Source organism: Podarcis liolepis (genome assembly GCF_965112155.1).
Source record: "Podarcis liolepis genome assembly, chromosome: 16".
Taxonomy (NCBI): Eukaryota; Metazoa; Chordata; class Lepidosauria; order Squamata; family Lacertidae; genus Podarcis; species Podarcis liolepis.
The window spans coordinates 41023093-41044613 of NC_139567.1; the positions used below are offsets into that span (position 1 = coordinate 41023093).

Sequence of the window (21521 nt, forward strand, 5' to 3'; positions counted from 1 at the left end):
TTTTTTACTGTGTGGTTTTATGCATAACTGTAGCAAACTACTCTTGATTTTATTTTATCAATAGTGGTATATCATTATTTTCAGAAAGAAATAAAATCTTCCCTGACCGTTGGCCATGCAAAGTGAGGCTGATATGAAGGGACAGAGGTTGGGGAAGGATGCAATAAAGGAACCATTATAACCACATTGTACAAGGCTGATTATACATACTAGTACATATTCAGAGAAGATTGCAATTCTCTACATGCCCACCCTAGTTCTACCTGAAGGGCTCAGTAGTAAGCGATAAGAAAAATCACTTTCTCCGAGAAACCCAGAGAATCCTGTGCTAGTCGGGGGGTGTGTGTGTGTGTGTGTGTGTGTGTGTGTGTGAAACTGGGCTAGGTGGAAAAGAAGCACAAGGCAGATTCTTTTACAGGTCAGGGTATCTTAGGTTCTTAGCAGTGTCTCTTAAGTCACTTTATCACATTAGCCCTTTGTAAGAAATAAAAAGCACGTTTGGGGAACAAACATGAACAAAGTTGGCCTTTTATTTCCACATGTCAGAGAACTGAGTTGCATCAGCCAGCTGAGGATGAAACCTGGAATCCCACATTACAAAGTGAGTTTAAGTCAGAGGACCAGCCCAGCTTGCAGAAGATTCAGGTGCATTAGTGCCTGATCTTCTTACCTCTATGTAATTTAACTCTAATGAAATGTGACCTAGATAAGTGCCAGACACTCTCAAGGCAAGCCTATATCGCTTTGTTATCCTGGGACAGAAGGTCTTTAGAATCGGTTCCCTGGAAGGGGAAATGTAAAAGAATGATTATACCACAATATGTGCCGCATGGGGGCAAATCCTACGCAAGTCAACGAAAGTGTGCAATGAGTGGTTTTAGATCTGATCTAATTTCAACTTGGCATCTTAAACCAACTCTTAACAACCCAATGTGGAAGAGAGCCATCACTACTTATCTATGACCTGTATCTTGAGCAAATGGAGCAGCCTTACGGTTCAACATGAACAGGGGCCAAAGAGCTTACTGTATCCACCACTTGAAAACACAGGTGCATGTAGATGCCCAGTAGGGCTAATATAGTTGGTTGCCAGTTCAAGGCCCAATCCAGGCCCAATTCAAGGTGCTCACATTAGTGTTCAAAGCTTTAAATGACTTAGGCCCCAAATATTTGAAAGACTGCCTCTTTCCCTACAGACCCTCTTGGATGTTAACATCAGCAGATCTTGGACGTTCAATCACCTTCAGAAGTTTGGAATAGTAGTGGCCCAGAAGACCCAGAGAGGTGCACCTGACACCTTCATTATACAGTTTCTGCTGTATTCTGAAAACACACTTCTTTACATTGGCCTTTGACATCTAAGATGTATATTTTTGGTACCCACCCTACGCCTGTTAAGTGCAATTTGTTTTAAAGTCTTTTTAATTTTATATATTACTGACTTTTTGATCACTTGTAACCTGCCGTGGGACCTGATAGTAAAAAGGCAGGTAAAACATCAAATAAATATAACAGCAGTAACAATAATAAAACCATTCCTGATTAAACAAGCACACTTTTCAACAGGCCAAACAAAGGTCTCATATTTGCATGTTTGGCAGCTCTGCTACTGAACCTCCGCAAGCATCATTCATTCAAATCTACTCAGTAGAAAGCATATTGTGTAGCAGAAGTAAAAAAGAAAGCTCATCCACTCAGGGATGGGAGATTCAGGGCTCTGGAATAAGAGTATCTGAGAGCTCAGTTACTCATCTTCCAGAACAAGCAGTTTCTTAATGCAGGTCTGTCTACTAATAATAGATGAGGAAGTTCTATGAAGGCTTGTAAACTGAGACAACTTGAAGCATTCATGTTGATGCTCAGGATGAGGCAGAGTTTGATTTCTGAATTAGATGGGAGGCAGCAAACAAGGTGGCTTTTATATGGCAGGTAACAGTACAGCCAGCAGATAGAAAGATTAAAAGGCCTTAAAACAAGGCACATCACATTCATCAGGACAGAAGGCATTGACCCAACACAAATAAGAAAGCCTCCCTTTTCTCCCTGCCCCTGTGAAGAACCAGTATCCCTGCCCAGAGAGCATTAAAAATCTAAATAATGGAAGACAAAAACGAAAGGAGAGATTACAGCTTGATGGAGGAGCAGAGGTGAGGAAAGGGTCAATTCTTCTGTGATTACAACCAGCAAACGAACACAAGGATGCAACAGAGAAAGATTTTATAGAGGTGGGAGAGAGTCTTAACCTGGTGAGTTCTAGTTATATTCCAGGTCTAGGGGATGCATAGGTAAAAGGTAAAGGGACCCCTGACCATTAGGTCCAGTCGTGGCCGACTCTGGGGTTGCGGCGCTCATCTCGCTTTATTGGCCGAGGGAGCAGGCGTACAGCTTCCGGGTCACGTGGCCAGCATGACTGAGCTGCTTCTGGCGAGCCAGAGCAGCGCACGGAAATGCCATTTACCTTCCTGCCGGAGCGGTACCTATTTATCTACTTGCACTTTGACGTGCTTTCGAACTGCTAGGTTGGCAGGAGCAGGGACCGAGGAACGGGAGCTCACCCCATCGCGGGGATTCGAACTGCCGACCTTCTGATCGGCAAGTCCTAGGCTCTGTGGTTTAACCCACAGCGCCACCCGCGTCCCTTAGGGGATGCATGGAAGGCAGCAAATGGAAGTAGTATAAGCAGGTGAATGGAGCAAGGAAAAGGTGACAAGGGTCTTGTCATCCAGATGCCTAAATTCTTTTGATGGAGCTGAAAAATCCTGATCATCCTTGCACGCAGCTGTACTTAAACATCTGTACTTAAAGCTAATTCCTGCAGAAAACAGCCTTGGTCTGGCCAGCCTCTTCAGGGACAATACAAGAACCAGTTCAAACAAGGCAAGTATCCCACTTCAACTGAAGGTCACAACTTACTTTGGTCACACATCTTACTTTTGCACAATAGAAGTGGAAGGCATTAGCTTTGCAGGATAATCTTCATGGAATGCGCTGATGGAGGTTTACTCCTGGGAAGCTTCATCACGCAGAAAGCAGCCTCAGTTCAGAGTGCAAGGTAGGTATTAACAGCTCAGGACTGGACTGCAGGTTCTGTGATTGCTTATATGCCCTCATCCATTCATTTAAAAGCTTCTGGATTAGAAGCATAGAATTGTAGCATTGGAAGGAACTCTGAGGGTCATCTAATCCAACTCCCTGCAATGCAGGTACAGTGGTGCCCCGCAAGACGAATGCCTCGCAAGACGGAAAACTCGCTAGACGAAAGGGTTTTTCGTTTTTGAGCTGCTTCGCAAGACGAATTTCCCTATGGGCTTGCTTCGCAAGACAAAAACGTCTTGCAAGTTTGTTTCCTTTTTCTTAACACCGTTAATACAGTTGCGACTTGACTTCGAGGAGCAACTCATAGAACGCAGTGTACATAGTAGCCTTTTTTGAGGTTTTTAAAGACTTTGGTGATTTTTGAAGCTTTTCCAAAAGCTTTTCCTTCTTTTGCAGCCATTTGGTAAGTTAAGCTTTTAAAACTTTTTTTGGGGGGGTTGGATTTTGGGTTGGGGTGTTTGGAATTCAAGGACTTGGTGTTGGGAAGGGGTTTGCAAGAATCTGGAAGCTTGTGTGTTTTTTTCCTGCATTTTTTATGATTTTCTGTGACCATTGGGCCACTCTGCTGTTTTTTTAAAAAAAATTATGGATTTGAATTTCTGTGTGCTGGGTGGCTGGGGGAACAGTTGGGGAGGGGTTTGCAAGAATCTGGAAGCTTGTGGTTCCCCCCCCCCTGCATTTTTATGATTTTCTGTGACCATTGGGCCACTCTAATTTTTTTTAAAAAAATTCTGGGTTTGAATTTTGAAATGCTCTTTACAGTATGTGTGACTTTAAAGAGCACTTAATAAACTCTTGTTGTACCAAATTTGGCTTTGTTTGGACTTTTTTTGACCATAGGAACACATTAATTGATTTTCAATGCATTCCTATGGGAAACCGTGCTTTGCAAGACGAAAAATTCGCTAGACAAAAAAAATCATGGAACGAATTAATTTCGTCTTGCGAGGCACCACTGTATCTCCACTAGATCACACATGAATTCAACCTCTGCTTTAAAACCTTCAAGCAAGGAGAGTCCACCCCCTCTTGTGGGAGTCTGTTCCACTGTCAGACAGCTCTTACTGTCAATAATTTTTTTCTGATCTTTAGTCAGAATCTCCTTTCTTGTAACTTGAATCCATTGGTTTGGGTTCTACCCTCCAGAGCAGAAGAAAACAAGTTTGATCCACCTTCCATGTGATAGCCCCTTACGATATTTGAAGATGGCTATCTTATCTCCTCTCAGTGCCCTTTTTACCAGACTAAACATACCCAGTTCCACCAACCATTCCTCATAAGTCTTTGTTTCCAGACCCATTATTATCCTGGACATCCTTCCCTGCACATTCCAGCTTGTAAATGTCCTTATTAAATTGTAGTGCCTAGAACTCAACAGACTCCAAGGCAGAATGGACCAAGGCAGAACAGAACAGGACTAGTATGACTAGTATATTTTACTTCTGCTGATGCAGCCTAAAATAGCATTAACTTTTTTTTGCTGCTGCATCACTCTGCTGATTTGTGTTCAGCTTGTGGTCTACTAAGACCCCTAGATCCTGTTCACAGGTGTCCCCCATCTTATATTTGCACAGCTTCTTATTCCTTCCTAAGTGTAGAACCTTACATTTGTCCCTGCTGAAATTCATTTTGTTAGTTTGGGTATGCCACACACTCTGAGAACCACTGAACTTTTTGTTGCTCTCCCACACCCCTTTCAAAGATGGAAACAACATTTGTCCGCCTCCAGTCTGCAGGGACCTCACCTGCTCTCCAAGAGTTCACAAAGTTTATAAACAGATGCTCTGAGATGATATCTGCAAGCTCCTTTAGTACCCTTGGGTGCAGCGCATCAGGTCCTGGAGATTTGAGTTCATTTAAAGCAGCTAGGTGTTCCCTTACCAGCTCTTTTCCTATCTTGGGCTTCATCTCCCTCCTTGCATGATTTATTGTGTTATTTATTATGCTGCATGATTTACCCGGTTAGGTGCCACTTTCGTTTTGGATGAAGACAGAGGCAAAGTAGGTGTTGTGCAGTTCCGCCTTCTCTCTGTCACCCAATAGCACAGGCTAAACAGATTAGAAAGTGAGTCAAGTGAAATCCCTTGAGGAAAGATGACATTTTAATTGCCATTGGCTGGTAAAATGACCTAGCTGAGCAATTACTAAGATAAAATGTAGAGTTGTGAAATAATAATAATAATAATAATAATAATAATAATAATAATAATAATAATTTATTATTTATACCCCGCCCATCTGGCTGGGCCTCCCCAGCCACTCTGGGCGGCTTCCATAGAAACCAAAAATACAGTAAAATAGCACACGTTAAAAACTTCCCTGAACAGGGCTGCCTTAAGATGTCTTCTGAATGTCAGGTAGTTGTTTATCGCTTTGACATCTGCTGGAAGGGCGTTCCACAGGGCGGGCGCCACCACCGAGAAGGCCCTTTGCCTGGTTCCCTGTAGCTTTGCTTCTCGCAATGAGGGAACCGCCAGAAGGCCCTTGGCGCTGGACCTCAGCGTCCGGGCAGAACAATGGGGGTGGAGACGCTCCTTCAGGTATACTGGACCGAGGCCGTTTAGGGCTAATGGAAATATACCATTAAAGGATTCAGAAACCCCTCTTGCAAAAAAGGAGCATGATGAGCATTTTACCTCCTTCCTCTACTGTGAGAACAGGATGCTGAGCTAGATGGGCTCACTTTGGCCTGATCCAAGAGGCTCTTCTTATGTTCTTCTTATTTATTGTAATGCTAATGAACACATAGGTGCTGGTACCTCTTACCTTTGTATTACTTCCTTTTCAGCACACGTAGTTGACATTCAACTCTAAGGAAGCTTGTATCAAATGGTGAGAGATTTGGGATGGGGAGAATCAGTGGCATAGCGTGGGGGGTGCAGGGGGGGCCGGCCGCACCGGGCGCAACATCTGGGGTTAGGGCAAATCCATGGGTTAGGGGGCGCAAATCCACGGGTTAGGGGGCGCAAATTACTTGCCTTGCCCCGGGTGCTGACAACCCACGCTATGCCACTGGGGAGAATAGACCTTCCTATCATAAAGGGGTAGGGAATAACTACTGCAAGGTGCGTGCTCACAAAGTTACGAAGCGTCCAACACAATTTAAGCACAGGTTGCTCAATAAAGGTCTGGCATGCATATCGTATGTATTGTTGTGTTTTTATACTGTAAACCTGTAAACCCTGTGATCCTCCGACGAAGGGCAGTATAGAAACATTGTTAATAATAATGCCTCCCAAAAAGACAGGCACAGGATTATAGTTCATTGATTTTTTTAAAGCCCTATCTCCATATGAACTTGGGACAGACCCAATTAAAAGACTGCTTTTAAAACAAAACAAGATTTAAAAGCATGCTCTCCATTAGCTGCCCTGAAACCCACCTACTCCCAGCTTAACCCTGACCCTGCTGCCCTCTCAGGGCTGCAGCCTGCCTAAACAAGACAGATTTTGCAACATCTCTAAAAAAGAGAATATTCTGAAATTGCCTATTTAAAGTTTGACAGATGGCTGACAAGATAACAGGGCATAGGGAGGGGGACGTACAAAAAAGGAATTCCAAAGGATACAAAAAGGTGGAAGGAGTTGTGAAGTTTAGGAAGCAGACAAGTTGCAGAAGGGGGAGGGAGAGGTTGGAAAATCTAAATGATACTTCTGAAAGACACTTCTGAAATCCGAAGCAGAGAAGTGTCTGACAAAAGGGAGGGCTTGGGGAGGAAGAACGGGGAGGAAGAATGAAAGGGATACTAGAGGGGAGGACTGCATAAAGGAGTGTGTGTGAGAACTTTAGAAAACAAAGCTGGCCAGATTTGGGGGATGTTGAAAAAGGCAGATCCTCTCTAAAGAGGATAGGGGGAGAGAGAGGAAAGGAAACTTGCCATTGTGTGGAGGGGGTGAGAAGCAGCCCAGAGAGAGGATGATGAAAAATAACAGTGTAACATACAAAAACAGAATATAATCTCTATTTCAACATTCAGACATTATCATCACAGTAAAATTTGCTTGCTGATGTCTGAAGAAGTGTTTTATTTTTTTTTGGGGGGGGAGGCTAGGCATGAAAGAAAGGTAGCAATCTCCACCCCTTTTCTTAGGGGCGGGGGAGCAAGGAGGGGGCACAGATTTCAAGGTCAGCTTTTTTGAGAGAGGAAGAGAGTGAGCGAGCAAGGCCAGCATCACCGCCAATGTTCTCCCTTCTTTTTAAATTGCCGCTGAAGTCCCTAGGACAATCAATTGCTTCACCCGGAGATTTTCAGGGGCTAGGCTGGGGGTGTGACCTTGTACACATACACATTTTTCATCACCCCCAAGGGGGGGGAGGGCAAGTGGGTCTTCTCTCTCCTCTACCATAACCCCCCCAATTCAGTTCCTGCCCAAGAATGTATTATTTTTGTATCACAATCTGTTGCCCCTATAGTTCTTTGTAGCCCCCCCTTCCACCCCTCCTCAGAAGATTTATCTCCATTTGTTGCCCCCCCCCCAATATTTTCTCCAAACTTGTCACCACCAAAATGCTCTAATAATAATAATAGTTTTCTCTCCAGTTCTTGCCTCCCCACAAAATATCTGTCCCCCACCCAAAAATCTGCACTGCCCCAAGAACATTCATTACAAATGCTTCCCTCCCATCAATAAATAGCCATTTGGACACTTATAAATAATATTAAAAATAATGTACTTAATCATTACAAATAGATAATAAGACAAATCCCCCTCCCCCCACAAAATTACCATTATTATATTATTAAATTCATACAGCTTCCCTCTCATATTCCCTGGGTGACTAACAAACAACATTAAAAACAGTGCATTCAATAATTACAAATAAATAATATACTAGGGACGCCCCCTTTATATGATTTCGCATTTTTTGTATATTGTTTTTCTCTGTTTATTTTCTCTGTTTGTTCCCTGCTCTGGGATTGAAAATGTCCAGCTAAGAGAGGGATATAAATACTGCGAATATTATTATTAGTAAGGCAAGACCCTCCCCCCGCCCCCAATTATCATTATTGTATGATTCAATTTGTAACAGCTTCCCTCCCATATTCTTCGGGATAGCCTCAATATTTTAAAAAACACCCGTATTTAATAATTACAAATGGTAAGGTGGGCAACACCCCCCCAAAATCCTCTCCACCAGAGAACACCCCCTTTTCTCTCTCTCGATTGCTACGCCCACTCCCCAAAATAAAGCTGCGCCCCTTCACAAAAGAAAAAGAAAAATCCTGCCTCTCGATTTGACAATATATATGCCTATACATGAATACAACGACGCCCAGCGGCCGCCCTCACCGCCGCGGTGGGAGATGTGCCGGCATCGGAAGCGGTGGCGCTTGGGTCGGTGGAGCAAGCCCGGGTACTTCAGCAGCAGCGCCGAGGTGAAGAGGTAGCCGCCCAGCGTGGAGAGGATGTAGAAGACGACCGACATGGTCGCTCCTCCTCAGGCGGCCGAGGAGGAATGGAAGGCGGCAGGCGCCGAGAGCTGCGGAAACGCAGCTCCTCTTGCCTAGTACCGCCCGCTCCCTCCTGAGCGGGGGTCTGAGGCGACCGGCCACCGCTCCCTTGTCTTTTCTCCGGACCGCCAGGGAGCTCCGCCCACTCCGGCAGCGCATGCGCCAGTCCCACTTGCGGTTGGTGGGGGGGGGAGTGATGATGATGATAAGGATAGCGGTGAGGGAGATGGGAGAGTAGGCGCGAGCGCGCTCGGCGCGCTGATTGGTCGGCGAAGCGCGCGGCCCGACAATAACGATTTTAGCGCGGAGCGGCGAAGAATGTTGGCGGCGGCGGAGGAAAGAAAGGGATTGCTGGGGTTGGCGGTTGCGATGGCTCCGCTGTGACGTCATGGGCCGCGGCCAATCCAGTGTGTGAGGTAAATCTGAAATAACGGTGACTCTTCCCCTCCTCGCGCTTTAGAATGACGAATGCCACCAAGGTTTAAGGAATAATAATTAACAACACGTTAAAACAGTAGTGCCAATAAAGCTTAGTATTTCTAAGATAATAATGATAATAATATTGGGTAGTATTCAGTGTTTATCTTGCTCAGACAAGAACCATGGAAAAGAAGGAGCATGACTTTGATTTAAGTCCATCAGATTCAATGGGGCTACTCGTGAGTAGAACTTAGATGGATACGACCCATTACCGTTACTGATGTTATTTCCAATTCTTACCCGCCCTTCACCATAAGGTGCCAGGGTGGAGTTGCAGGAGTCTTTAAAGTATCTTCTTAGCCATTCTTCATTTAAAAAAAAGCTATTTAATTAAGGCCACACTAAGATTTATACTTTTGGGCAGTGTCATATACAAAAGATATTCAACAGACTTGCACACGACAATTACTGTATTAATTCATCCTACTAAGACACCCCCATTTGCTTATGCTACATAGACACATGCCCAAACCTTTAACTCCATAATAAGGTTTTAATAGACTAAAACAGACCAACACAGTCACTCTATTAGTTGCAGCTATTATTTAGTCCAGGATGCAAAAGAGGCTGTGATTAGTATGGTAATTCTAAGTTAACATTTTGGGGGAGTGTATTTTACTTTTAGTGATCATGTTCTGGCTCAATAGCTCAGTCGGTAGAGCATGAGACTCTTAATCTCAGGGACACGGGTTCGAGCCCCAGGTTGGGAAGAAGATTCCTGCATGGCAGCAGATTGGACTAGATGACCCACACGGTCCCATCCAATTCTACAATTCTATGATGCTCTATGTGAGCAGAAGCTTCTGAGAACAGCTGCCCTTGAGACTGACCCAGAAACTCCAGCGGGTGCAGAATGCCGCGGCGAGACTCCTTATGGGGTCTTCGCTGCGAGATCACATTCATCCGGTGCTATACCAGCTGCATTGGCTCCCGGTGGAGTACAGGATCAGGTTTAAGGTGCTGGTTTTAACCTTTAAAGCCCTATACGGCCTAGGACCCTCGTACCTACGGGACCACCTCTCCTGGTATGCCCCACAGAGGAACCTACGGTCTGCAAATAAAAACATCTTGAAGGTCCCAGGCCTCAGAGAGGTTAGGCTAGCCTCAACTAGAGCCAGGGCTTTCTCGGCTGCGGCTCCAATCTGGTGGAACGCTCTGTCACAAGAGACTAGGGCCCTGAGGGACTTGACATCTTTCCGCAGGGCCTGCAAGACAGAGTTGTTCCACCAGGCCTTTGGTCAGGGCCCAGCCTGACTCCCTCCTCTGGCAACCTGCACAGAATTTTGCTTAATGGTTGCCATTAATTTGATTTTAATTAATTTTTATAATGAAATGTTTTTAGAATGTTGGATTATTTGATTGTTTGATTGTTGTTAGGCGCCCTGAGCCCGGCTTCGGCTGGGGAGGGCGGGATATAAATAAAAATTATTATTATTATTATTATTATTATTAATGATGCCATTGCTCTTTATTCCTGCCAGCCCTTCCTCAAAACCTACCTTTTCCATGAACACTTCAACACAACCCTCTGCTTCCCAAACTCTACTGCAGGTGTAGCTTAAAGTGCCCTTCGGGTATCCTTGGACTACAACTCCCATCAGCCCTAGGCAGTATTGGCCAACAGTCAGGGATGATGGGAGTTGTAGTCCAGCAACATCTGGAGGGCACCATGTTGGATACCACTGCTGCCCTGTAACAAAGCATTGTCCTGTATAACAGAAACAACCATAAATTGTTTCCTTTCCTCTGTTTCACTTGTGGACAGATTCTAGTTTGTAACCTCCTTGGGACAGAGACCTTTCCTCCTGAACTGTGTTCCAAACCACCATGCAAACTGACACCAGCTTATCAATAACTTAAAGAAAAAAATCAGTCTGATCTGGCTTCCCCAAAGAGGCCAAGGACATCTGCAGCACTTCCAACATATTTCTGTTCAAAATGAAACACTGACGTTCCATAACTTTCAGTTAATTGAGGTTGTTCCTTTATAGCTGCAGCTGTGCTGCTTGAATTTGGCACCTTCCCTGTTGTGTTGCTTTCAGCAGGGATTGGAAACACACAGCAGCGATCAGGGGTCCCAGAGCATATCCAGTCCCTTAACAAAACAGCACAGCAGGGTAAGGTGTTGAATTCAAGGCACAGCCAAAAAAAATGAACATTCCTTTGCAGCTGTGACTTACCATAATCTGCCCTGTACCCAATGTCATATCATGGCAGGTTATAGACAAGTGGGTATGGCTTGACCAGATCAGCCTTGTGGGCCAAACAGGGAGAGCAGGAAAGCCAAATTAGGCCTGAAGGCTCAAGGTTTCCAACTGCTGACAATCCCTCACTTGGTTACCTGTGTAGACCCCATCCTGGTCACTAGGTGGGCGGGTTAGATTACTGTTTTCTTTTTAAGGTCCTAAATGACTAAACACAGGCTCATATCTGCAGGTGTGCCATAAAACTGAACAAACATTGTGGGATTATTTGCAAGAGTGCACCAAAGCCTTTGGCTGTTTTCTGCAGGAGCAGCAGGTGGAGCCACAGTGCAGAGAGGGAGAAAAGGACAGCTCAATTTGAACAAGGACTTGCATAGTCCAAAAGGTCATTGGCAGGCCTTGCTCCTCTTTTGAAGGCAAAGGTTCAAGGCCAGGAATGTGCATAGATTAAATAAAAAGCAAAAAAAATCTAACCAGGCCAGAATATTTCCCAATCATGTTTGAATAATTGTAACATGCTATTCCACATCTGGAATTAGCTGGAAGTCCAAACGACAGAGCAGCAAAAAAAAATGCCCTTTGTTGTTGCAACACTTTAAAAGAATCGCTGATGTTTAAGAAGTTTTTAGTTCAAGTTCTGCTTTTTTATATATAAAAAAGATCTGTCCACATAAAATATCTGTTTCCTAATGGTCTGTGTTTTTCCTTCTCACCCCTTCCCCTTTTGTCAAGCAGGAGACAATTAGCTGCCAGATGTATGTTTTACCAGCTTCAGCCAAGATTGCCTTTTAGCAGCTTTGATTGAATCACCTTTTATAGAAGATGGACATGACATCCACACTTCAGTACAATCCTTTGGCTGTCTACTCAGAAGTAAGTTTCATTGAATTCAGTGGCATTTATTCCCAGGAAACTGGATAGAGGATTTGGAAACTTCAGTTGGTCCAAAGGGAGGTGACCAGAATTACTAGGGGCACCTGATGACTGGAGCATATAATTCTAGACTTGTGCTAGATCCAATTATTACCCACAAGGATTCTTATATAAAGCTGCCCACATTTTAAGATCTATTTTGGAGGCCCCGCTCCCTGCATGAATGATCAAAGTGACTAAACACAAGAGACAGGGCCTTTTCAGTAGTGGTGCCGATGCTTTGAAATGCCCTCCCTGTGGTGACTTGCCTGGCCCTGACATTTTCCGGAAAGAAACAGAAATTATGCAAATAGGCATTTACCATCTAGCTCTGCTGCTGTTTTTAACTGCTGCCTTTTATGGTTGGTTGCTTCTAATCCTTTTTAAAGTGCTTTATTTGTTCTTTATCGCATCATTGTGTCCCACTTTTTTTAAAGCGGCTCTGAGTATTTATTGGTAAAAGAGTGGGATATAAACATTAAATAGTAATAATAATAATAAATAGCATCCAGAAGGTCCTTTAATGCAGCACATTTTAGCTGATTTTTCATATCATCTCTCTTTGCATCCCCGTCCTCCTAAGAGCAAACTCCATCAGCCCCAGCCAGCAGAGTGAGGATATACTTCAATATGTTGTTGCAGTCACTTGAATACAATATAAAACAGTAATGACTTAAGAGCAGGTCTTATGTTTTATTTTTCCTTTCTTCATCTTGATCCACAGACCTTTACAAACTAGAACTTAATTTGGCTCCTGCATTAATATACCCCACCAATCCAGTGTCTCTGATAGGACTTGGCACATACATATGGTTTCAACACCCGGACTTTTTAAGTGCAATAAAATCAAAGCAGTGATTGCTGTGTGAATTCCAGCTGTTGGTAATCAAAATCCATCATTTAGATTGGGGGGAGGGAAAGAAAATACTAAATTCCAAAGCCAAATCAACTTGTGTGGTCAAGTAAGTCCTATTGTATCACAGCTTTTAATATTCCTCGAAGCACCTTGTAACTCATCAGTTGCTGGTTTTCCTTTGGAGGGAAGGACGGTCCACGTTCCGTCACATAGGCATAAGGAAACCGAAGAACCCACAGTCCATCAGAAGGAAGTTTTATCTCTTGTTTCTCAGGGTAAAAGACAGGGCAAGGAGGTGGCCCTGGCTGAACCTAGGAATGAAAGAGAAACAAACATAAACAAAATCTCCAGACAGGTAGCTGTAGCAAAATGACAAGTCTCTCATAAGAAAAGCCTACTGGATCAGGCCAGTGGCTCATGGCTACCCAGATACCTATGGGAAACCAGGATTCAAGCACAGGAGCAACTCTCCCCTCCTGTGGTTTTGCACTACTGGTATTCAGAAGCATAATAATAATAATAATAATAATAATAATAATAATAATAATAATAATTTTATTACGGCCATAGGCCCATACAGATAAAAACAAGACATAAATAACAGCTTGTGCACGTGGGAAAAAACAGCCGCTAAAACACTACTGTAACAATAAAATACTATAAGATGGAATGGCATACTACGCCTTAATTAGCTTGTGGTGCTCCTTGGCAACGCTTTTGGGTAAGGACAGCGACCAGAAACCTAGCCACTTTCAGGGTCGTATGAGTATCCTTATCCTGCAAGATTTGGGCAAGGTGGAATTTTGGTGGGGTACCCTCTAGTTTCTGTATGATTGATCCCAACAAATTTGCCCGTGGCACATTGAATAAGGGGCAAGTGAACATAATGTGCTGAAGCGACTCCGGCGTCTCCTTATCACATTCGCACATGGCGGAGGCTTGGCCCTTTGAGAAGCATACTACTTGCTCCAACTGTAGAGGCAGAGCATAGCCATCATGGCTTGTAGCCATTCATTGATAGCCTTATCCTTCATGAATTTGCCCAGTCCTCTTTTAAAGCTATCCACTTCTCAGCCTTGTGGCTAAGATCAAGTGTAGTGGTCTAAAGACACCCTGAATACAAATAAAGGTAACATGACATAAACCAGGGGCAAGGAAGCATTTCCACCCCAAGGGCCACATTCATTCGTGGGGAACCTTCTGAGGGGCCACATGTGAGTCGTGGGTGGGGTCACAGGCAAAAGTGAGTGATCTATGGACGTGACTCTCAGGCTACACTCTAGCCATGCAAAAGTCAGGGGCTTCTACATAAGCCCACTCTATCCAGGCAAACAAGAGGTATTGCCACTCTCCCAGGACACATTCCAGTCAGGCAAAAGCACTGCAAAGGGTGTGGGGCCTGGAGAGAGAACCCCAAAGGCCACAGAGAGAGCGAGAGCTGGAGGTCTTAGGTCCATTTCAGGACCTGAAGTTTCCCAAACCCAGCCACGATGTGTGATACTGAAATGGCAAGACTATCAGTGCCTCCAAACAGGCAAAATTTTATTTGATCTGCCCTCCGCTTCAAAAGAACTGCCCTACTCCCTGCGCCAGTCACCCCCTCTTAGCCAAACCGACTTTGTGCAAAGATAAAAACTGCAGGGGAACTATGACCACAAGCCTTGGAAAGGTAGGATGTAAATCTAAGAAAGACATTTAGTACAGGCCTAGCATTCTGCTGCTAAGGATTACTACTACTCATGTTCTAAGAACATTCACTAAAACACATGTTGAAATACTGATACGTCAGTTGCTGCGGTTATCTTGTGAAGACTTATTATACTGCGCAGCCTTCCCCTGACCTATAGAACCAGACCCTGCCATGTGTGCTAAGAACAGCCAATGGCCCATTTAGTCCAGCATCCTGTTCTAACATATGCCAGAAACCCAAAAGTAGGGCCTCAGCACAATACACTCCAGCTTTTCTATAATCTTCTCACCTGTGGCGTCAGTACTATCTGCAGTGGAGCATCAGGCACCACAACAAAGAGTCTCATCAGCTGAGCATAGTGCGGCTTCAGCCCCCGCCCCGGGTTGGACGACAGGATGTACAGGGGCATGTCGGAGTTGAGAGCCTTGAGAGCCGATTCCTTTGGCCCCCCTCCCATCACCTTCATGACCTTCTCGGGGCCCGAACACATGAACCTCCGGCCGCGGGCATCCTCGTATTCGAACCCCACAAAGGCCCGGGCCACGTCATCCCGCCGCCTCCCTCTGCCCATGACGACTGCGCTCCTTTTCCCGGGGACAGCCTTGTTAGGAGCCGGCCAGGAATTCGTGTCCAGCTCCCCCTCCTCTTCCGTCCGTGTCCGGATGACAATGTCCCAAGGCATTAGGTAATTCGTTCCCAGGATGAAACCCTGCTGGTCTAAGCCGGTGTGGAAGTTGTAGGCCTTGGCAGGGCCGAGTTTTACCAGCGACCAGCTGGAAAACTTGGGCAGGAGGCCCTTGGGGCAATTGGAGTGGAGCATCCCTGGCAGATACTCAACCGTCGAGGCTTGGCGGTCAACCAAGCTGGGCCTCTTCTCTCCTTTGGAGTCAGCTGCCTGCCCGTGAGACTCTGTGTTGTTCCCTCCGCCCTGAGGGTCGGCTGGGTAGGTCCCCAGGCTGTCTGTGGACTGGCCCAGACTGAGCGCTAAGCTCAGGCTGGTGCTCTCCCCCTGAGTCTGCGGCTCCTTCTCCTTCAGCTTTTCGGCTTCGCCCTCTGGAGGGCTGGGCGACGTCTCATTCTTTGCCGGTGCTGGATCTGGAGTGCTTGGCTGGAAGATGGGGAAGTTGATGTGGTCCAGTTTCCCACAGCATTTCTCTTCCAGCAGCTAGGAAAGCAAAAGAAAGGGGTAGAAATGAGAAGGTTTGCAACCTAGAGCTGGGTGGGGAACATTGTTCAGCTTGAGGGTTGTGTTTCCTTGTAGGTAACCTTCTGCGGGGCTGCATAACAGTGGTGGATGCAAAACAGATGCAAAAGCAGGTAGAGCAATGAATGAGATTCCTATCTTTGTAACACAGGTCATAGCCCAGTCATGCATAAGGCTGCCGTATCTGCACACAGATACACAAACCCCTCCATCCTTCTAGGTGAGCAAGGGCCATTGTTCCCCTTCAACCAGGCTTTGGTCGTCGGTTTAATTATTTACTGGTGTTTTATCTTGTATTTTATTCTGTGAACTGCCCCAATTATAATAACAATTGTCCCAGCCCAACAATGCGTTCAAGCCAGGCAAAAGCAACTAGTGGGAATGTGGCCCAAGGGACAGGGGTGACTCGGGGAGAGTCCTGAGGGCCAAACAGAGGGACACAGAGAGCCACACCTGGACCTGGGGCCACAGGCTCGCCACCCTTGCGATATAGAAATGCCTCCAGGAACATGCTGTGTAAAAGCCCAAGGCCTGAAAGCTGGGTATCCAAAGGCTGCTGGGAGGTTGTGCCCCCCTCCCTCCTGGGCAGCAAAGGGAAGATGCACCTGGCCCCACTCTTTAGTTCAAAAAGGGGTGGGAAATCTACTGCCCCTGGCCTAAGTACAAAAGCCCTCTGTAAGCCATCGGCTTAAAGCTTTGGGCAAGAGCAATCTAACCCTTTCCTTGCAACTTGCTGGGGGGAGACGAAGAGGGAAGCAGGAAAAGCACAGGGGTGGGCCGGCAGAAGGAACAGGGAAAGGCAGGAAGCTGCCCACTTGTGGCCCAGATTCCAGCTGCGGAAGGCAGCCCCTGACAGATTACCCCAGAAGGAGTGTGGCTCTAAAGAGGGATGAAAAGGCCCACACAATGACAAGTCTTCAGCTGTTAGTTTACCCATCTATCTAACAACCGTATCGGCAAGAGGAAGGTGACAAATAATTACCTGATAGAAATCGTAATTTGCTGCTTTGATGTCGAATGGGTCATCCCGGGGTGCTTGTTTCCTCCCACAGTTGCAGGTGCCAGTGGAGCGAGCTCGGCTGTTATGGTACAGGACAGGTGGGTTCCTGTCTGGTTCAGGTTTCTCCCCTAAAAAAGAGAGCCACAGAAGGAAAACTTCCATCAGTTGGTTCCTTTGACTTCTTTGCTTCTTTAAAAGCTTTGAACAACACAGAATCCAGAAACTTGAGAATCATAACCCCACTTTTTTGCAGTCCAAAAAAACCATGCATTTTGGAAGTGATGCAAGCCCTTTTTATCCCGGAAAACATTTGTTGCCACAGATTTTATTCAAAAGGGTGCTTGTCATTATACTGAATATTTTGTACTTGCTTTTAATGCAGATAGGACAGATTAAAGACCCCTAAGTCTAAAATGTGTGTGTGTGTGTGTGTGTGTGTATATCCATCCATCCATCCACCCACCCATATATGCGTATATAGAAAGATGTGACATGCTGAAAGTTTCACCTTTCAGTTAGGGATCCCCCACTCTGGAAGTTGAACATGTAGCAGGAAATGATTGAACAATACTGTGAAGGACAATGAGGGCTAGAAACCTAAAAGATTAGCAAAAAGACTCTGCCTTCCTGCCTAGTGTGATCTGGCAGAGCCCATTTCCAAACTTGTGTATGTTAAGTGAGATGCATATGCAAACAAATAGAAAATTGGGAGTGGAGGAAGGAAGACAGTCCAGACCATGAGCTTCTAAACCCCGAATGACCTGAACTTACCCGATTTCGGAAGCAAGTGAAATTTATGCACACAATGCTGGTCGGTCAAGCTCCGCTCCTCACACAGCTGGTGCCCGTTGCTCCAGAACTTGTAGCAGTCTTCGTGCAACTGCAGGGCATACTTGTGAAAGGCTGGTCCCCGGGCGTGCTGGCTGTAGACCCGCAAGGCCTGGGCCAGCTGGTTCTTGTGAACAGTCATGGTATAGTTGTGGGGCAGGTTGGACTGGTAGGCACTGTGGGCCATGGGGAGGGCCTTCTGGCAGCGGTTCTCTGAGAACTTGGTGTCAATGTCCAGGTAGCCTTCCAGAACCTTGATGCTCCCCATGATTTTGGAGGTCAGCTCCCCGATGGCCGAAGATGGGTCGCTGTCCTTGCCTTCAATGGCCACTTCGTACAGCTTCAGGGCTGTGGCCACCCACTTCTGGTAGGTGGGCAGCTCAAAGTGGGAAGGCTGCGGGTTCCTCCCTACACTGTCGTCAAAGCCCTTCTTGCCCAGGACCAGCTCCACGTGCTGGAAGAGGAACTCCTTCAAGGTGCAGTCCACCAGCTGCCCCGAGGAGCTGGAACTGCTGCTGCTGCTCTCCACGTGGAAAGACAGCTGCTGTCTCCCGTGCCGCATGGCCTGGTACCTCCGAGGCCCAGCCAAGGCAGGCGCCAGCGAGGCCTCCGCCTCCCGGGTGGTGCAGTTGCTCCTCAGCTGGTCCAGCAAGACAGCAATGGGGTCGTCGCCCTCTTGCGCCCCGCCGGCCACAATGTAAACAAAGGCCTGGTTGGCCGGGACGGTGAAGAGGCAGTTGATGCTCTGGTTGGTCAAGACCCGGCTCTTGCGGAAGATGCGGTAGATCTGGTCCTCTAAGGCATGCTGGAGTCGCCGTTTGGGAGAGTGCTTCTTCGCGGGGGGCTTTTCCAGGTGCCCACAGAACTCCTGCCCCCTGCCGGGCGCGGGCTCCACCTTCAGGGCTCCGTTGAGCTGGAAGAGGAAGAGGAGGCGGGGCGGGCAAGGCCTGCAGTTGAGCTTCCAGTCCTTGCCAACGGGGCAGTCCTTGATAGCGGCCTTCAGAGAGGGCAGCACCTTCTGCCGCAAGCCGTCCAAGGCTCGGAAGACCCGGTCGTAGGTGATGTCGAAGGAGCAGGTGGGGTGGACCATGAGCAGGATGTGGCAGACGGAGAAGAGGTAGAGGAGGCTGAGGCAGTGGAGCTTCTCCTGGTGCTTCCAGAACTCGTGGGCCTCGGCGTGGGGCAGCTGGGAGCCGCCCGGGGCCAGGAGGTGAGCCCCCAAGCTGCCAGGCCCTCGGGCATCCCCCATGGCATCCAGGTCCTTGCAGGCTTGCAGAAGCTGGTGGCTGTCGCAGATGGACGTGAGGACCAGGTAGAGCACCTTGCAATCCTGGCTGTAATAGGCTTCCAGGAGGTTGTAGTCGCCCTGGGAAGAAGAGGCTGCGGAAGAGGAGGCGGAGGAGGAAGCGGAAGAAGAAGCCGAGGGGGAAACGGTTCCTGGGTCTGCGCCGCCGCCGCCGCCGCCACCACCTTCCCCTCCTCCACTATCAGTTCCTCCAGCGGAAGATCTGGCCTCGCCGCCGCGCTGGAAGAGGGGGAAGACTTGCCTGTCGCACACCGTGTTCACCAAGGCCGCCTTCTCCGAGCTGAGCTGCAAGGCGGTCTTCCCGAAGATCCCCACCACGCAGACCTCCTCTTCCTCCCCCGGGGTAACTACCCCGGGGGCGACGCTGCTGCTGCTGGTGGTGCTGGTGGCAGGAGCAGCGGGGGCGGCAGCGGCAGCAGGAGCAGCGGCTGCAGTGCTGGCGGCAGGGGTGGCGGCAGCAATGCCAGCGCTGCTGCTGCTGCTGCTTCCCCGCTCCGCTCCAGCCAGCAGCAACTCATGCAAGCCCACGGGGCCTTGCACCGCCGTCGCGCCCACCATCCTCGCCTTTTGCAACGGCACCGCGAGCCTCCCCGCAGGGCTGTTTTGTCGCCCCCCGGGAGCAGCCGCCGTCCGAAGCCCGGGAAGCACGAAGGAAGAAACTGCGCAGGCGCGGGGAGGAAAAAGAACGCGATATGTGTCGAAAGCACCAGCCAATAAGCCGCCGCGGCTAGAAAGAAAAGGCCTTCTGGGAACGTAGAGATGGGAAAAAGTGAAGAGGGATACTCCCAGCGTCGGAAGGCGAGATTTCCCCTGTTGTTTCCACACTCCACCCCTTCGTTTTGTCAGGTTGCGCCCTAGGCAGGCTTGCTAGGTATCTAGCCCCGCGGGCTTCCCATTAAAGGAAGGAGAACCCGCGGGGACTGCATCATTCCGCACCACTGAACGTGTTGACAGGGGTTAATGGAATTCTAATTCTAATAATAATAATAATAAATGGAAATAAATAAATAAATAAATAAAGGGAGGGAGGGAGGGAGGGACCCAAAGGGTCATCTGGTCCCAACCCCCTTGTAATGCGGGGTTGATGGGAGCTGCAGCCCAGCTACCTTATTGAATTATTGAAATATATTATTTATTTTGGTTAAAATAAATAAATAACAGCAATATTCGCTTGCACGTCTTGGTTTTCGCGGGGTGGGGACGGGGATCGAGGATTCCGTCCCCAAGGACCCTCCCAAATCCTGCTGCCAACACAGCAGGCAGGAGACAAAGGGGAAAAAAAGGTCTGCAGAGTCAAGTCAGAAGGTGGAAACGTTGTGAGAGTCTGCTTTTAAAGTCTATCTTTGAAACAAGTGAGGGCAGGGAGGCGGAGGACTCTTTCCTTGCACATGCTCAGACATCACTATGAAGGCGCTGCGTCCCGGTACTGCCCTTCCTCTTTCTGCGAGCCTCCGAATGGAGCACGTGACCAGCTACAGGCAGGGTGTTGCCGTAAGCGCGCGCCCTTCTAAGTCAACGTGCACAGGATTGGGCCCTTAAGCATTGCACACGTGTATAGCCTTGTGCAGCTTTTCATATGCTAGCAACATATGATCTAAATTCCATGAATTCCCCACTTATTTCCTCCCGCGCACCTGTTGACAGATGCAGATGTGTGCTCGGCGATTGTCATTAAAGTCCTTTTTAAGAGCAGGGCTGGGGAACCTGCGAACCTCTGGAAGTTGCTGGACTCCAACTCCCATCAGTCCCAGCTAGCATGGCCAATGGTCAGTGATGATGGCAGTTGTAGTCCAACACCTACAGCGCTACAGTTCACCACCTTAGAAGAAAGACAGAAAGGTCCGAAGACGGTGGATAGGGGACAGAAGCTACGTATCTTGCCCAGACTGAGCAAAAAGGTAAACTCTGCATGATCTGCAGTGCAGCAGCTAGGTTCCAACTCCCAACAATTTATCAAAAGCAAGTAAAGTAGTTCTCCAGCACAGCTTGCCTTATGACAAATGCCCATCAACCTCCATGATTCTCTCCTGTAAGACTATAAATATGTATTGGTTGCTTTTCACCATGCCTGTTGCGTCGCTATACTGGCCACCTTTAATGTTTTGTCTTTAAATTGGTGAGCTGTCATAACTCAAGTGCAGATCTGCACAGAGCAGGCATCCCCAAACTCGGCCCTTTTGGGACTACAACTCCCATCATCCCTAGCTAACAGGACCAGTGGCCAGGGATGATGGGAGTTGGGGGTGCCTGGCCCAGAGGCATGCATGTTATGCCAATGGATAACAGTAGATTAGCAACGCTCACCTGAGCCAAGCCACCGATTTACATGTGGCTCTGGTTAGCGTATCCCACAAGTCTAAAAGTTTGCTTACCTCTTATGTAGGCAGCAGCCCATTATCCACTGTTTGGTTATAGCACATAGGAAGTGCTGACTCTGTAAACACACAAGACGTAACCGGCTGTACTTTTGAATAAATAAGATATACTATTCAT

General features: G+C 47.3%; 2 protein-coding genes and 1 long non-coding RNA gene across 4 annotated transcripts in view; 1 reads left to right on the plus strand and 2 right to left on the minus strand.

Moving 5' to 3' along the window:
• The window catches only part of GDPD1 (glycerophosphodiester phosphodiesterase domain containing 1), a 29676-nt gene extending 20958 nt beyond the window's left edge, over positions 1 to 8718 (minus strand). The window contains exon 1 of the mRNA XM_083480114.1: positions 8388 to 8718. Within this exon, the coding sequence (XP_083336240.1) occupies positions 8388 to 8523 (136 nt within the window). The 5' untranslated portion in view covers positions 8524 to 8718. The remainder of the gene's footprint in view (positions 1 to 8387) is intronic.
• A 10-nt stretch (positions 8719 to 8728) lies between these two features.
• LOC310695537 lies at positions 8729 to 12821 on the plus strand. Of its 2 annotated transcripts, none has more exons than XR_014520138.1 (3): positions 8729 to 8964; positions 11968 to 12105; positions 12728 to 12821. It is a non-coding gene; the product is annotated as an uncharacterized lncRNA (long non-coding RNA). The 2 variants fall into 2 exon arrangements; XR_014520139.1 differs by having other exon boundaries at positions 8955 to 9207.
• SMG8 (SMG8 nonsense mediated mRNA decay factor) lies at positions 12818 to 20330 on the minus strand. The gene is made up of 4 exons (XM_083479808.1): positions 17666 to 20330; positions 16877 to 17022; positions 14980 to 15855; positions 12818 to 13311 (listed from the first exon to the last, which is right to left on the minus strand). Exons 1-4 carry the CDS (start codon positions 19584 to 19586, stop codon positions 13114 to 13116), a joined length of 3141 nt encoding a protein of 1046 aa, XP_083335934.1. The 5' UTR covers positions 19587 to 20330; the 3' UTR covers positions 12818 to 13113.
• Positions 20331 to 21521: the final 1191 nt, after the last annotated feature.

Excerpts from the sequence above, each read along its gene's own strand:
- SMG8 (XM_083479808.1), bottom strand. The coding sequence starts at position 19,586 with ATGGTGGGCGCGACGGCGGTGCAAGGCCCCGTGGGCTTGCATGAGTTG. Across the intron at positions 17,023-17,665 it reads TCACTTGCTTCCGAAATCGG|GGGAGAAACCTGAACCAGAC; the intron begins GTAAGTTCAGGT and ends TCTCTTTTTTAG. Across the intron at positions 13,312-14,979 it reads AGATAGTACTGACGCCACAG|GTTCAGCCAGGGCCACCTCC; the intron begins GTGAGAAGATTA and ends TTTCATTCCTAG.